At 43.4% G+C, this 16,879-nt stretch overlaps 3 protein-coding genes across 6 annotated transcripts in view; 2 read left to right on the forward strand and 1 right to left on the reverse strand.

Annotated features, from left to right (window-relative positions):
* LOC115546523 (adenosine receptor A1) overlaps window positions 1-2,968 on the forward strand; it is a 3,260-nt gene extending 292 nt beyond the window's left edge. Inside the window, exons 1-3 of the mRNA XM_030360085.1 lie at window positions 1-49; window positions 352-824; window positions 1,075-2,968. The exon at window positions 1-49 is cut by the window's left edge and continues 292 nt beyond it. Of these exons, the coding sequence (XP_030215945.1) occupies window positions 1-49; window positions 352-824; window positions 1,075-1,319 (767 nt within the window). The 3' untranslated portion in view covers window positions 1,320-2,968. The remainder of the gene's footprint in view (window positions 50-351; window positions 825-1,074) is intronic.
* LOC115546512 (uncharacterized) lies at window positions 2,704-11,721 on the reverse strand. 4 transcript variants are annotated; one of them, XM_030360044.1, is made up of 3 exons: window positions 9,206-11,721; window positions 8,257-8,394; window positions 2,704-3,381 (listed from the first exon to the last, which is right to left on the reverse strand). In XM_030360044.1, the coding sequence occupies exon 1, from the start codon at window positions 10,995-10,997 to the stop codon at window positions 10,053-10,055; it is 945 nt and encodes a 314-aa protein (XP_030215904.1). In that variant the 5' UTR covers window positions 10,998-11,721; the 3' UTR covers window positions 2,704-3,381; window positions 8,257-8,394; window positions 9,206-10,052. The 4 variants fall into 4 exon arrangements, with proteins under 4 accessions (XP_030215904.1, XP_030215896.1, XP_030215915.1 ...); XM_030360036.1 differs by having other exon boundaries at window positions 8,257-8,907; XM_030360055.1 differs by lacking the exon at window positions 8,257-8,394.
* On the forward strand, window positions 5,792-13,348 carry LOC115546522 (chorion class high-cysteine HCA protein 12-like; the record flags this gene model as incomplete). Its single annotated transcript, XM_030360071.1, has 4 exons — window positions 5,792-6,621; window positions 7,484-7,749; window positions 9,458-9,466; window positions 13,251-13,348. Coding segments are annotated over exons 1-4 (588 nt in total), but the record flags the coding sequence as incomplete, so codon positions are not given.
* Window positions 13,349-16,879: the final 3,531 nt, after the last annotated feature.

Raw genomic sequence — 16,879 nt, forward strand, 5'->3', positions numbered from 1 at the left:
TGCTCGCCATCGCAGTGGACCGCCACCTACGCCTGCAAACCCCGCTCAGGTATGAGACACGGATGTCAGCCCTGTCCGGCGACCCACAGCGGGCCGGATGGTGTAGCTGTGACTACAGGGTGTTTGAACTCCAAATGTACTGGGTTCAATACTCATTGTGCCCAGTGTAAGGCTAAGGCCGGCTCCTATTGATATCTGGGTTGTAGTCACTTTGGATATAATAATCTGCCAAATGACTCTACAGTACAGGCAAGAGCTCCACAACACTAGTTGGAGGCAGGTTTACAAATTAGTTAATTTGTAAACTTAACTAATTTCCCCCTTTCTCTCTTTCTTTGTTCTCCCTCTCAGTTATCAAAAACTGACCAGACCAAGCCAAACATGGCTTACTGTCGCCATCTGCTGGTCACTGTCATGCGTACTGGGCCTCACTCCTCTGTTCGGGTGGAACAACTTCTCCACCATGGCTCCTCCGTGCGGCAAGAACGAATCCAATGAATTGCCCGTCCTGGTCGCTCCACCCTGCACATTTCTCTCCACGATCTCCCTGCCGTTCATGGTCTACTTCAACTTCCTGGGATGCGTTCTGCTCCCCCTGCTGGCCATGACCCTGCTCTACGTGCGGATCTTCTGGAGCCTCCAGGGCCGTCTACGAGACAGCACTCCCCAGGCACGGGTGTCCCTGCTCAGGGAGAGAAGACTCGCCTGCTCCCTGGCATTGGTGCTCTTCCTTTTCGCAGGCTGCTGGATGCCCCTGCATGTGATGAACTGTCTGCTACTCTTCTGGGGTCCTCAGACAGTCACTAAAGGAGCCATGTATACAGGCAGGTAGCCAAGGCTTTCAAGTCGAACGCATGTTTTGAAGATGATATGCTACGTTTTTCATGAGTTTTCCCCGTGGAATTCGTTCTTGGTAATTGTATTCGATTATTTATCAATAGGCTACTATCAGGTGCTGTACCTTCAGTTAAATTGAAGCGCTGGGTATCGCATCCAGTAGGCGAGTCAAAAAGTTAAAAGAAAAACTTCAACATTCTAGGAATATGAAACCAACATACTTCTTTCCATTGTTAGGTATCCTCCTGTCCCACGCTAACTCGGCAGTCAACCCGGTGGTCTATGCCTACCGAATACCAAAGATCCAGCAGGCCTACGCCAACATTTGGAGGCGCGTCCTCGCCGTGATGAGCGGTCGCTGTGGGGAGCAGCGTGGTGAACGGGCGGGGTCAGGCAGCAGACTCAGATGGACGGAGAGCGTTGAATCGGTGAATCCAGCTGTTGAAGTCAGCAGTAGGATTAATCCACCCCAGAACCTTTGACTCCTAAACCCCAAAACCATATGCGACCTTTAGGCCTACTAATCCTTTTAGCATTTCACTTGACTTTGAATTAAGAAAAGCAATCCAGCAATGTCGTTTTTTGGTCTTAGATGTAAATGGCAATTACAACTCTTTTTTTATGATTTTAATACTGTTTATATATAGGCTACATGTTGTTTTCACACAAGAAGTCTATGTTACATTGCCATTTAGTCAGAGAAGTTTAAAATGAATGAAGAATAGCATACCCGTATGCATGCACATGTGTCAATGGTACTTGTCCATGCTGTTAACCTCGAGGTTCTCCAGATTTAGGAAGACCGTGATCACTCTCGTAGCAAAAGGCATACAACACTGCCCTTATTATGTAGAAACAGATAGTCATATCAAATTAAACATAAGAAACTCCGCTACAAGCACATATAAGTCATTTTTACACACAACGCAAACACCAAGAATATTAATTAGACAAATTAGACAATTAAAAATAGGCTGGAGCTTAAGAGGCTGAATACCCAATCAGTGAGGAGAAGCTTATCATGTCTCCTTTCAAACATAGGTATACTGTACATGTGTCATATTTTGGAAGACATTGTTCATCTTCTGAACGTAAAGATTATATGCGGATATTTTAAATATAAAATGTAAATATTGAGCGGTAAATAAATGTTTTATTTTCTCTAAACCAACTTCCTGGTGGAAGCATGTCAACGTCTGTAGTCAAACAGCTTTATTGTGGTTAAATCCTCAGCAGGCCTATTAGGACGTATTTACTCACTTTATTGACTTATTTAGTTTCCCAGGAATAAATATCGGATCGAGAGGGTGAGTTAAGGTGTTTACTCCTCTTGCTGTACACATATTTATCCGCTAGAAGGTGCACTTCCCTAACAATCGTTTTTTGGTTATCACAAAGTATGCCTAAAAACCGAGACTGACAGTCAAACCATCACAAAATTCATTAAACAGTCAAATTATCTCCATTAACCACAGTATACAACTTACATTGTACATCTGGTCAAACTTTAGAATAGGACTTGATGATGTGAATAGTAAATATATTAATAAATTATGATGTACAATATATAAATCCATTTTATTTGTAATTACCCTGGACATGAAATACAAAAAAATATATTTAAAATATTAAATATAGTATTAACAATAAGGCTAGGTCTAGTTTAAAAACATTGAATAGGCTTTTGAAAACATAGAAAGCAGATTTGAACCATTTATGGGCATACATTCTCTTCATTGATAAGGTTCAACTCTCTCTGTCATTTGTCAGTCAGACAGTCTGCTGTTCCAGGAAAGTCCCTGACAGCAGTTCATTGGTAGACCAAAAACCTTGGTTAGGGGCACATAATGATCCAGGGAGAATCCATTTCTATATGTCATCCGTCAAACTTTATTAATCAAGGCTTCATAGTTTATTTACATCAATAAATTAAAAAACAATTTTTCACGCCTTAAACTAGTCACAGATAAAGTACAATCAAATAAAAAACCTCAGCTTTTGAACTATAAAATATTTAGAATGACAAGCATAACTCTTATGAAACAAAGCACTTATGAAACAATCTTGTTCTGAACAAACATTTTCAATTTCCTAAATGATACGTTGACATTGAAATAATGATGTTCTTCTGTTGATGGTCCTTTGTATGCGTTTAGTGTGGTCCTCAGGGAAGGCAATAGACTGTATAGTTATCACCTGAGCAGGGCTGATCCCTCCCACCAAACTATACAACCTACTACCTCACCCTGACAGAACACATAGGAACCTGAACACGACCCCATCTAGACCCAGTCACAGTCGGTCTGTTTCTGGACGAAGACATGGAGGATAAATAAAAGAGATGATTTGATATGGCGGCTGTAATGCTGACTCAGAGATGGCTGCTGCGGATTGGCTGACCTGGCTGTCTCCTTAGGAAAGACAGTAGATTGTATAGTTATCTCAGATTGGGGTGCACAACCCCACAACTATTCAATCTACTACCTCAGCCCCAAGGACAGCATTCTTGTGTTGCAACATCCAGGATCCTCACAGATGAGATTCCTGTAATGATACAGAGAAAAAGAGACAAAAAACAGTTTTATCGATCTGATTTGCTTTTGCTATGCAATAATGTCATTTATAATTATGAATGTATTTAACGAGGGTCCACATCAGTGGTCACTGGTGAAGTTAAGACAAAGTAAATAAATAAATTATTTACAATTCTAATATTGAAAGCTATGTTTGATCTTCCACATTTTCTCCTTTTTCATATTCCTATGATGGCTTTGTGGAATAGCTCACCATACATGTCCATCCTGTGAACATTTTTATATTGAACAACAGCATGCCTCTACCTGCCGAGTTTTTAAGAAATATCGATCGTGTCATGCCCACAAGCCAGCCACAGTGTATGATGCAACAGAATGCAATCCACCGCAATATTTTACAGACAAAATAGTAATAGAGTAACGAAACGAAAGCCCATCAAAAATACCTCACTGTCTTCCTGCAATTCCTGCATGTGATCGAAAGAAATAGAAATGGCACCCGTCTTTGTGCCAGAAATGTATTTCTGTTTCTTTTGCCGAAAAAGCTGAGCTCATTCCAGTGGGGTAGCCACTGGGTAGGCTAGTTGCTGCCTCTCTGACTGGAGGTACACACACACAAGCACACACACACACACACACACATGCCTACAAATACGGTTGCCACCAGCTGCTTCTGATTGAATACAAAGCTGGGATTCTGCACCCAAAACAAAACAAGGAACCACAAAATGGCGCCTAACGTGTCAGCCATTTTAAGTCTATTTTCGAACACTATAACGTCTACCTGTTGTACGACTTCCGGGGGCCGTGTCCTGGATCCTCACGGAGAACAAGGTCCATCGTGGTGCAAAGAGGATACAAAATAACCCACTCAAAGTTGTTACGCCTGCCTAGTTCAACTAAATATTAACCACCAACTACCAGTCCTGCATTTCAAGTACTTATTGCACAATATTGAACCAGATATACATATTTTTAGTTTGTGTCTTACTGCGATGAACCTCGCAAACCTCTCGGGGTGGGCCCTGGGTTAGCTGTAGGACACTGGGAAGCTGGACAGTGGTGGCACGGACGGGTTAATACAGGCCAGACTAGCATGGCCTGGATCAGGGATGGGAGCGGGTGGGGTGGGTGAACTAAGTGGGGGGCATTGAGAGTGGCCACTGCTTTGCATGAATTAGCATAGAGGCACAGATCCTGAAACTTGGGCCAGACTAGCGCCTTGTTAACATGCAGGAGAGGGCCCTGGCTGGCTCGTCTAAAGCCCAGACAGGGATCAGCAGGGATGGGATGGGTTATTGGCGTTGGGGTGGGGGTGGGGGTAGTCATTGGGAGGGGTACAACGTTGGCGTGAGGCCCATGCCTGCCGACCATGCCAGCCGCTGATGTATAATACACTACAGGTCCATTACCTCATCAATAACGGCCAGTATGCCGAGAAGGATGGTGGGGTGTACTTGAGGGACGTGAGGGGGTAGAGATGGCGATAGTCACCGTGACGTATAGCATGCGATGGAATTGGGTCGGACAATGGAATGATTTAATACGTTTTAACCCTCCGGTACGGTTCGACAAGACGTCTTCTGGTGAAGGTGGATAAAGGTCATCTTTGCTTCGTGTTTCTCTCGATCATTACTCAATATGTAGTGTATGAACCAAGCGGTGGAAGGATTTAATACCGACAACCAATTACGTGCACGCAATCCATACTCTAAGTGGAGCAATATGAGCAAGAGTGGCGTCTGTCAGTTCTGCACACGTGGACTTTGATTATGGGAAAGCACCGGGGTTCAGCTGTGGTAGATGTGTTTGTTTTGGAGAACTCTGTGACACATGCCAGGGAAGCAGCTGAGCAGAGCCTGTAAGCGAGACAAAGATAAGATGGAGCGAATTTCATATGCCATTTGTAGCTAGCCTAATCTGCCTATCAGATCGTCTGTGCATCTGTCAGGGTGAAATCACAGTCTTAAAATGCTACATTAACACAAGGATACATTCTCCGTCCTGCTCTGAATGGCAAATACATGTTTTTTTAACGTTGTGGTTTTATATGGTATGACAGCGCGACAGTTCACGTCTGGATAATTCTTTCTGTTCACCTGTATATCTGAGGTTGTTCTGGGATTATTATTATTTTGCCTCGTCTGCTTTTTGCTGCTTTTAGTAAAAAAAAAAGCTGGAAACAAATGAAAAGTCTGTGCAATACTAAATGTCCATTGGTTTCGAGTCAGGGTCAATTCAAAATCCTCTTCCTTGCTTAAGATCAGATAATCAAAATGGCTGCTACACTCGATAGTCAATTACAAATGACTGTCATCATCACTATTAAACCTTTCCCAAATACAACAAACAAAAAACACGTTTAAACAATTCAATTGAAATCCCTTAAACAATAAGCCACAGTTTCCTCCTATCCACTTATTATGCAGGTCTCCCATTTCCAAACACAGACTATTAGACTACTAGACTATTAACAATATTGCCAACGATCCACACAGCAATAACTTGCTAAATTCACCAGATTTGTAGTAGTACATGTATAAATATCAATAGATATAAATGTATATATTTTTATATATATATATATATATATATATATATATATATATATATATATACATAAAAAATCTCCATTTGTACTGTATACAGGAAGAGGAAGTAAAATCAGGGAAACACCGACCAGTGGATTTCCTGGTCTTTTGATCATTTTGACATGAAGGAGGCTTGGCACAGACACAACAGTGGGCACACCAGACAGGAACACCCCCCCCCCCCCACACACACACACACACACTCTATAGCTTCCTCTTCTTCTGTATATTTCCTCTCTCTCTCTCTCTCTCTCTCTCTCTCTCTCTCTCTCTCTCTCTCTCTCTCTCTCTCTCTCTCTCTCTCTCTCTCTCTTTCTCTCACTCCCAATCTCTCAATCTCAGCCTCTCTAATTCTTTATCGCATGTGATTAGCTCACTCTGCCAAGAATGGGCAACGTTTCTGTGTGCCAGGCTGAATTTCAATAAGGGAGGAAGGGGACGGTCATGCCGTGTGTTAGTACGTGTGTGTGTGTGTGTGTCCGGGCGCGCGCGTGTGTGTGTGTGTGTGTGTGTGTGTGTGTGTGTGTGTGTGTGTGTGTGTGTGTGTGTGTGTGTGTGTGTGTGTGTGTGTGTGTGTGTGTGTGTGTGTGTGTGTGTGTGTTTGTGTGTTTGTGTGTGTGTGTGTGCGTGTGTGCATGTGTATGCGTATGCGCGTGTCTGTCGTTGAATGTGAGACAGTGTTTAACCGAACTGGAATATGAAGTTTAGCACACAATGAAGTATAAAGTGAATCTAATCTACATGTCAAAATCGATCAAATAAAAATAAAAATGTATTTAACAATGTTGTATTTGCTCAACTAGAAGTAATATCTGGGGACCAGGGGGGAGGATTGGATACGAAGGAGCATATCCTCTGCAGAACATCATAGTGATATTGTTGTGCCATTCAGGCATTTAATTTCCTTGCTCCCTGAGGATCACTGACTTCTACATTAAAGGCTGAGGGGTGGAAAGGGGGGTGGAAAGGGGGGAGAGACCAGCCTGCTCGGTACACACTTGGCATGGTGCCCGCTCTGATGGGCTGCATATCCTCATTACCAAGACACACACACACACAGTCACACACACAATCGAATATACACAAACACAAGCACGCACACCGACACATTTGTGTATGCACCCTAATGCATACACAAGGGCACAAGGTGCCCATGATACAGCAAACAAACCACGCGCTATCACATCAAGAAGCCTTTGAGCGCAAGGCCTCGCACTCACGCACATGCATTTGTGTGTGTGCTCATAAAGACGTCAGGACTGCGTTGCCGAATGCCAAGCCAGAGGCGGCATGGGACTGGTAGACATATGAAGCGCTAACACTGGTCATTGAGAATCTTCCCTTTGTTCTGTTAGGATGCAAATCTTTTGTGATAACAGATTCCTTGCCTTTCAAACCCACAATCTATCTGACACAGGGAAACACCTTCACACGCATGAATAAATGCCCGTTTTCACTACTTCACAGTCAAGACTCGATTGGTTGTTTTTGTGTGCGTGTGTGTGTGTGGGGGGGATAAAGGTTGATAGATGTGCATGTTTCGGTGTGTGTGTGTGTGTGTGTGTGTGTGTGTGTGTGTGTGTGTGTGTGTGTGTGTGTGTGTGTGTGTGTGTGTGTGTGTGTGTGTGTGTGTGTGTGTGTGTGTGTGTGTGTGTGGGTGTGTGTGGGTGTGTGTGTGTGGGTGTGTGTGGGGGTGTGTGTGTGTGTGTGTGTGTGTGTGTGTGTGTGTGTGTGTGTGTGTGTGTGTGTGTGTGTGTGTGTGTGTGTGTGTGTTGGTGTGTGTTTGTGTGAGATAAATACAAAACATGGATACACTAGCTCGGTCCACCCCTCCGGTGTTCACCTCTCCTCCCCTCCTCTATTCGTCCCCCGCCTGGCTGCATAACCCAATCATTTTTCATTATCTCGTCCATCTACTTGTTAGCGGGGCGGTCACCATGGTATTGAATGTTTTGATACCTCTTATGCGTGCTTGCCCCAGTTACTCTGGGGTTGCCAACACATACCAACTCAGTTAAATAATACCAAAGAAAAATGTGTGTCAACCGCTCGTTTTCCCTACCACTCTCTCTCCTAAACTAAATACTGTACGACCCCTTTTTAATTTAAATGTGTCAAACGCATTAAATCAGCAGACTAAACAGTAGTTATTAAATTAGTTGTGCAGAAACATGTGCACCTCGTATGCTGCTTCTAATTCAAAACATGTTTGTGGTGTATGTGTGTATTATTTATGTAAACCTACATTTACATTATCGACAGCAAGCACATGTTCAGTACGTGCGCATGCTTACATGTCCAAGTATGGAGCTGCTGTTGTTGTTTCCTGCCAGAACAGGCGCACTTCCTGTTGCTTTACTGCAGCAACGGCTGGGTAAGCGAGATATCAACCAATCAGCTAAGTGGGGGCTGCCTTCAGGAAGTGAGCTCAGCTGCCTCCGACAAAAAAAAGGAAAAAAAGGCAGCATTATGAGGCAACATGATAAGTTCATCTGAGGATAACAGAGGGGGGAGGAGACACGGCACTCCCACTTCTCTTTCTCTTTATCTCCCTCCCTGCTCCCCCTCCTGTTAACACATTCTATTTGATCAATCTCAAATATCCAAAACACGATCAAGTTGGGTTTTATATTTTGTATTTTACTGTGAATAATTCCGTCTGATCCTTTGTTCTCACTAAGCAGCCGCTTCGAACACCAAATTAAAACACTGATGATATTTAACTTTACAGCAGCTGGAGCGAAGGTATTTTGTCTATGAATTTTCAGGGATGTAGAGTACGAAGATGGTTCATCTGTCAATCGCAGTCTCCTGAACACGTGGCGCCAGGACGCCATCTTTGCACGGCCTTCTAGGGTGAAGCTATTACAGCAAATCTCGTTATAGCGTTTTTGAATGTACGCCACATTAGCCATCAATATGTTCGGGAACGCGATCCATCATTTCTAAAACGAGAATATTATCAAATTAGAGATCAGCATTTTTACATATTAGCTTTTGTCCATCAAAGAAAGAGGCCAACAGTGGCGCATTTGTCGCAGTGGAATTTGCAGTGAACAGTTGACTTCGATGTCAAATATTTGTTTCCTACGTCAAAAATGAAGCAATCTTCTATCCCTTTTTGTGTCAATTAATCTGCAAAACAATTTGCGTCTTTGTGCCCTGAACGGCGGGGCCTCGATTCGTTTCTTCTTGGTTTCCTGGTAAACTGCAAAGCATTCCACACTGCAGTGTAATACTCACAGACGAGACAGTATCCCATCCTTACAAAATGTCGATCATACCAGGAAAAACACCAAAACGTTCATCCAGTAGATGAGTATACTCGTGAGCAACAACCACGGCTACACGACAACAAGGGCGTGACAGCGGCGGTATGATCACGGTGGAAAAAAGTGCAAAGAATGTTGGGCCAGTATTCGGAGTGCGAGAGCGGGTAAACATAGTCAACATGGCTCTGGTATCAACCCCCGGGAGCAGTCTGGCAGATAAGAGCCCTGCTGAGTGTCCCTGTGTGCCTGTGTGGGTGTAGCCACTTAGCAAGCTGCCTAGCCTAGCTCAGGCTACACTCACCAGAGCCCATCCCGGGGCTCACTGCGTTAACATACGAGGAAACTTTCTGAGAGCAGGAAAGTAACACTGAAAAGGGCCTGTCCCCTTCTTCTGAAAGTCTATAAAGAGACACCTGTTCGTTACGGAATACCATTAGAAACACTGTTTACCACAAACACGGGCATACTCGCGCGCGCACACACACACACACACACACACACACATCAGGGCCCTGTTCTCAAGCAGACAGGAGGACAGGAAGAGAGCTGTATAGAGAGATGAACGCGAGGAACGAGGGGAAGAGAGAGCGAGAGAGGAGGAAAAGAAAAGTCGTGAGGGGCAGCAGGGAATCACAGAGTCCCCTTTCCCGGCTTTGTGAGAAGTTTCTCCCGGTGAGTCCTACCGAGCCAAAATGGCGGCCGGCGGAGTGTGGCGTGGCAGCAGGCGAAGACACATATATATATACGTTTAACAGTGGCACGGGCCAGCACAACAGAGGACCGAGAAAGAAAACACAAAAGTACAATTCAAATGTTGTTTAAAGAGAAACAGGTGGGGGGTCTGGCAACAGAGAAAGGTGCCACTGGATTACAAAAAAAGAGGAAAATACCTGGAGCCTGTGTGTGAGCGCCGGCCTGGGCAAGAGGACTGGAGGAGAAGAGGGCCGTGATGGCGGGAAGAGGGGGGAAGAGAGAAGGAGAGCACAATCTCTAACAGCTACACCCCCTTCCCACAATCCCCTCCTACTGGCGTGACTGCGTCTGTCTATACACTGGGTGACAGAGGGATGTCTGCTGACACACACACACGAGGACGCACACACGCACACACACACACACACACACCTCAAAAAACCCACGCGGAGAACCATTGCCAGTATCTTGCACCCTGTTCCCAAAGAGAGAAATCTAAAAACTGAAAAAAGAAAGAAATAAACTCTACCACACAATTGCGTACGGTCGCAATACGGAAATATAATGCTCGGATACACACACACACACACACACACACACACACACACACACCCGAACCATGGTGTCACATTAACGAGAAGACTGATGCTCACAAACACACAGGACTCGGAACACACGCATACATACGCTAGTTCTGACTGCCAGCCCCTGGATAACCCTCCACTCTGCCTAGCACTGCGCTCATGCTGCTCTGCCTGCCCACTTTGGCACCGCTGCCAAGAGGGCTGGGAGAGAGAGGCAGACAGACAGAGAGAGAGAGAGAGAGAGAGAGAGAGAGAGAGAGAGAGAGGGGGGAGGGGGTGAGCACCGTGACACAGAAGAAGAGGAGAGGGAGGGGCGTGCACAGAAGAAGAGATAGTAGGAGGGGGGGTCTGAGAAAAAGAGAAAGAAAGAAAGAGAGGAAGAAGGAAAGAAAGGGAGGGAGAAAGAATTTTAAAAAAGGAAGGAAAAGGTGTATTTGAAGCTGTAATGAACAGGTAGACAGAGGTACAGAGACGGGTGGTAAACATGGGAGAACAAACAATAGGTTAATTCGTTAATTAGCCGCCAAAGCACCTAACTATACTATTCCGTCCAAAGCAACAACTAGATGCTCTATAAATTTAATTCAAGAGATTATATTATACAATTCCTCATCATTTATATGTCAACCATGCCAATACACTATAGATTTTACTTTATACACGTGTCCAGAAAACGTGCAAATGTGTTACAACACGGTCGTTTTGATTAATGTATTCCAACAGAGAGCCACTATACTGTATGTATGTAGTCGCATTCTTTCCCAGTCTCTCTCCACATCCTTTGTCCTGAGTACTGGACATAGATGTAGGACTCACAGCCGGAAACTGATAACCTCAATCGTAAAGGGGGAAAAACATAAAACTATCCATTCATCAATGTTTTGACATTTCCTGTTTTTTATCTCGGCAGCCTACATTTCGACCAATCAAAGCTGCCATGGCAAGGAAACCTAGAAACTCAGATCAGTCAGAGTTGTTATAAATTCCAAAATGCAAAGAACAGTTAAATATTTTTTATAAGTTTTGCAATGACACAATATTAATTTTATTACATTTCACATATAAAGAAGCAATGTTGTATGTACTGTTGTCAATGGCAAGTTAAAAGGTTAACTTAAAAACCCTCTATCTGTCTGGATCGCTCTTTCTTTGTGCAAACACAAAAACACAAACACACACACACACACACACACACAGTTACACACACAAAAACACGTATACATAAGTGAATACTCACTCAATTCATGAAAACAATCCAATCATAGTCCAGCTTCTCTGCCAAAAAAAATACATATTTTCTGTAAGACAAGACAAGAGCCCACACACAATTTTCATAAAGTACACAACTCCATCCTATATGCACACACTCACACACACACAAACACATGCTCACACACTCACACAGACACAGTGTGTGTAGTGAGCGATGCCGTTCTTCCATGGAAGCTTAAACTCAGCTAGTGAGTTGGACAACCCCTTGCCGTGACGTCACTTCTCTTTTGTTGTTTCTGAATTTATTTCTCTCCTCAGCTGAACTCTCTGAACCCCCCCCACCCCCCCCCCCCCCCCCCCACCCTTGTTCCTCCTCCCTTCCTGTGCTGTCTTACACAATCCTGCGCTTACTGCGCTTACCCCCTGCCAATACAGGCGGGAAAATACAGTACCAGGAGAGAGGGAGAGAGAGAGAGCTGTTTAATCCCTTTGCATCTCTCAACCTCTCTCTCTCCCTCTCTTTTTCTCTCTCTTTCTCCCTCTGTTTCTCTCTCTCGTCCTCTCTGTGTTTCTTCCTGCTCGCCTTGTAAAAGTTTCAGCTGCGCGGCAGCCGGCCTCTTTTGGCAGCCATCCAACTCTTGACTTGCCCTCTACCCCGCCAACAACCCCCTCCGCCCCGCTTCTTTCTCTCCCCTCTACAGAAGGAGAGAGAGGGAGTGGAGTGCTAATGCAGTCATGGCTTTACTGTACTGAATAGCACTCCGACACGCCGACATAATTAGAATAAGATGGCCATACCAAGGGCAATTTTTCACAAAATGGAGTGGCAATATATTGAACCCTTCACACATTAAAGCAACACCATATATACCCTAATATTCAAACTGAATGCTGTTCAGTTTGAATATTGGTCTTATACGCGCATGCACAAGTCGCGCACGCTCTGCCCGACTTGTGAGACAAGTCGGGCAGAGCGCCGCTTCTCACCGCTTCTGGTTGTGCACACCACGCTCCGCTCCCCGCTGTAATGGTGGAGGTCTGGCGGACCGAGTTGGGTCTTTTGTAAAGGTAATATTAGCTCTGAAGCTAACCCACTAGTTACTCAAAGCGAGTTTTTGAAACTGATTTGTTGGTGATCAACGTGTCATATCCGGAGTTCGTGTGGAGAGGAAAATGGCTCCCGGTTATTGAGTTCAAGAGGTGGTTGGCAGTTCACATATGTTGTGTGTTGTTCACAATGCTATCTCACACGTTGTCCAAGTTTGACTGGTGAATCGGATGAGAGACTCTTCAGGCCATCACACCGATGTTTCATGTAATAAAGCTCGGTCTTTTCAGAATGTACTGAATATCGTTGGACTCTGTGTTGTTGTATGTTATTTTTCGGGGTGCATGAATGCATGAGTCTACACAGGTAGCATACACCTTCCCTCTGACTGATGGCTTCCTGTGAAGAGGAAAGTGTTATCAACAGGACACACACTTCTTTTAGCTATCACAGGGTTGTTTGTTTCCATTGTGTTTCAGTATGTGTGTGTGTGTGTGTGTGTGTATGTGTGTGTGTGTGTGTGTGTGTGTGTGTGTGTGTGTGTGTGTGTGTGTGTGTCCGTGTGTGTGTGTGTGTGTGTGTGTGTGTGTGTGTGTGTGTGTGTGTGTGTGTGTGTGTGTGTGTGTGTGTGTGTGTGTGCGTGCGAGTGTGCGTACGCGCACATAAGACCATGTTCACGATTCAGCTCCTTTATTTTTGTTTTTGTCTGTTCTTCTTCCAGACTTAATTTGTTCCGAGAAACACTTTATTGTTGAAAAAGTTTTGATTGAAAGATAAGCTTCTCTAGTGGAGTGGACTTCTCCTCTAGTGGAGAATTAATGGTAGTGAATCTGAGAAATTGAAATGCATTTTGCAAAGCACATTGACTCACCCAGTTTTCTAAGATACAGACACAATTGGTTTCTGTCCACAGGTGCGCTTGAGGCGTACTCCTTCCTGTGTCTGGAAAGCAAAGCATGTTTTAGATCCTCAGTCAAGTTCCAAGTCTCCTATTCTCATAGTGTACCATTAAAGAAAGGAAATATTAGACAGAAATGTATTAAGCACAGTCTGTTGAATGCACACAGAGACATATAATAAAGATGAATGAAGATAAATCAAGTTTACTTCAGTGGGAGCATTTGATCCATACACCAAAAGAGAGTAGGTGGCACTATTAACATTATTAGTCCTCATGACATTGCAGGAGAGGATAGGGGTTGTGTTGAGTACTGGTCGACCCAGCACCCGTGTGGGGAAAAATCAGGGCCAAAGACATGATTTCATGTAGTTAATCTATGCTTGATGTGTGAGCGATCCGAAACCGAATGCTAATTCCATTACTCCCCATAGAAGTGTCCATTAGGATTTCATTAGGGACCTCTGCATCCACCCTGTTCTCACTGTTCTCGTGCATGGTCGTATCTGATGTTTCCTAGTCTGATAGCTTTCTTCACTCTCCTTGTGATCTTAAGTGAAGGGATGGTACAACCCTTCATATGAATGTTTTATTGTCACTATTTATATCAGCACACATTGCCCTAGTTTGGAGTACAAATAGGCTAGTATTTCAATATGTTAACAGTGTGCATGATGCATATTTGCCAATGGTTGCCAATGTGGGAAGTTGTAGCAAAATAGTGCACATCTCAACCCTAGATCGTGAAAAATGGACAGAGCAAAGACTACAAAGAAAAGCATGTCACAACTATGTCACTTGACATAGGGAATAAAAAAAAAAAAGATGGACTAGAATCCACTCATATCTTCATTAATGAAGGCCCACTGCACAAATTAAGAATATGGCTAAACCATGTGTTATTATTTTGCTAAAAGTAACGTAGAGTACGTTAATTTATTTAATATTCCTTTCATTTGTTTCTGAAGGAGACCATAAAGGCGACGAGAAAAGAAATATACGACCCTCTTTCAAACTTCCATTCGTTCAAGAAAGATGACGCTGGTCCCATCTGGTGGAAGGATAGTGGTACTGCTGTTAACAATCGAAATCAGGTTACTTGGCGTCATAAAAGTAAGGATGGGGATCGAAACCCGGTTTTATCAAGCAGGGCCTAGGGCGGCAAATGTGTTGGGGGCGCCCTTAATTAATTAATAATAAATATACGAAACAAGCGAAATGAAACCAAACACGTTCCCAAATGGAACGGAGAAGGGAGGTGGCGCGGGATTGATTATTAGGGTAATTAATCCCGCGCGGTGGTATCGATAAACCCGTAAACGTTTGGGTTTATCGATACCTCTATCGAGTCCCGTCGTTCATTTATTATTATTTTTGTCCCGTAGGTCCTGTAACGTAATGTTGTGTCCCTCGAGTCGCGTCACGGCATTTAAATCAAATCAATTCAATCACTGCAGCGTGTCAACCAATGTTTTTGAATGGAATTGTAAGCAAACAGGTATTACAAGTAAAACATATGAAGTCTGACTGGCAGTTAACTTTGCTCGCGAAGTTGCTGGCTGAACATGCGAAACACCTTTATTGTAAAGGAACACAACCTCAATGGCCAAGCACATTAGCATTGTGCATCAAGTAAAGGCCAAATGCAGTACCTTCGACTGTCTCAGAGTTTATAAGACTCCTCCTGTCTACTCCTTCTCCCGTCGCACCACAGACGGACCCGTCTTAATCATCCACTCAAAGTACTTCACTGTATTACTCATGTTTCTGTCTTACTAATACAGTTGTATAGCGCTCTAATCATTTTCGTATATATAATTAAAACTACTGATGTCAATATAAGAATCACATAGGCCTATTCAATTTCAAATGCAATTATTTATATCCGAAATATTTTCCTCATCACTAAAAACGTGTATTTCCACCAATTAATAGAAAAGTATCGATAGTGGTATCGATAAAGACTCGGATTGTTAAGGAGTATCGAAAATGGTACCGATATCAATAAATATTAATGATCCCCATCCCTTCATAAAAGGTCAATATGTGTATCCCTACGATTAATACGGGGGCAATAAAATAATCTCATGAATATTAATATAATATCGTTCTATAACTTCTGACCTCTTCAAATATTTCAGGGTCAGTTTAAGTCTTGAGTACTTTTTTTTACTTTTTAAGTACTTAAGTAATTTTTAACCAGATTTTAACAAAATTGTACCCAGAATTTGGATTTTGGATCATAATTCCCGTAGGGTACCAGGAATTAGAGGAGCCTGAAATGTTCTTCATTCAATGTGTAACAGGAAAGATCAAGTTCAAGTTCTTTGTTGTCCCTTTGCCAACATCTAAAAAGACTTGGAAACAATCTGTTGGCTAATTATGAGGTCTTCAATCTATGGATAGTATACCTATTGTTATTATTCATGGCTTTTTAAGCGGAATTTGAAATTTTAAGCTATTGCTTCATCTCCATCTAGCTGTTCACTTTGAGAACAGGCAGATGGAGAACCTCACTGGGATTTGTGGACTTGAAAGAGTGATTTGCCTTTAGTGATCCAAGCTTGAGTCAAGAACTTCCAACAACTTCACCGTACAGTACACGTTCAATACAGTACGACTTAGTAAGTTTGGATTTAAGTCCTAATGACAACCCCTACGTCCAACTAGATCAACTAAACTGCAATGAATAGGGACTTATGTCAATAAAGCAAATCTTTTAAAACCTGTTGTGTCACTTTTTTCTATGAGCTGTTGATAATTGGACCGTATCCATTACCTTGTACTGTCTACTCCAAGGACGGCAACCTTTTGTGATACAATTTGGCCAGGTGGCAGATGACATATGCACCCTGGACTACAAATAGACCATGTGCGTCGTGCCTTGCGTTGCCTTTGTCCAGCTTGGACAGCGAACCTTAGCCTGTGAATAACTTCACATCCTTGTGAGGTGGAAGTGTTTGCATACACAGAGGAAAAGGCTGGACACACTCTCTCTCTCTCTCTCTCTCTCTCTCTCTCTCTCTCTCTCTCTCTCTCTCTCTCTCTCTCTCTCTCTCTCTCTCTCTCTCTCTCTCTCTCTCTCTCTCTCTCTCTCTCTCTCTCTCTCTCTCTCTCTCTCTCTCTCTCTCTCTCTCTCTCTCTCTCTCTCTGTGCTATATCTGTACTGCCAGAGGCTGCTCTGTCTCTGAGATAACAGATCTCTAAAAG

The sequence above is a fragment of the Gadus morhua genome, chromosome 1 (assembly GCF_902167405.1).
Source record: "Gadus morhua chromosome 1, gadMor3.0, whole genome shotgun sequence".
Taxonomy (NCBI): domain Eukaryota; kingdom Metazoa; phylum Chordata; class Actinopteri; order Gadiformes; family Gadidae; genus Gadus; species Gadus morhua.

What these genes read in the sequence shown, in the direction of transcription:
- LOC115546512 (XM_030360055.1), bottom strand. Translation starts at nt 10,997, where the DNA reads ATGTTTACCACCCGTCTCTGTACCTCTGTCTACCTGTTCATTACAGCT.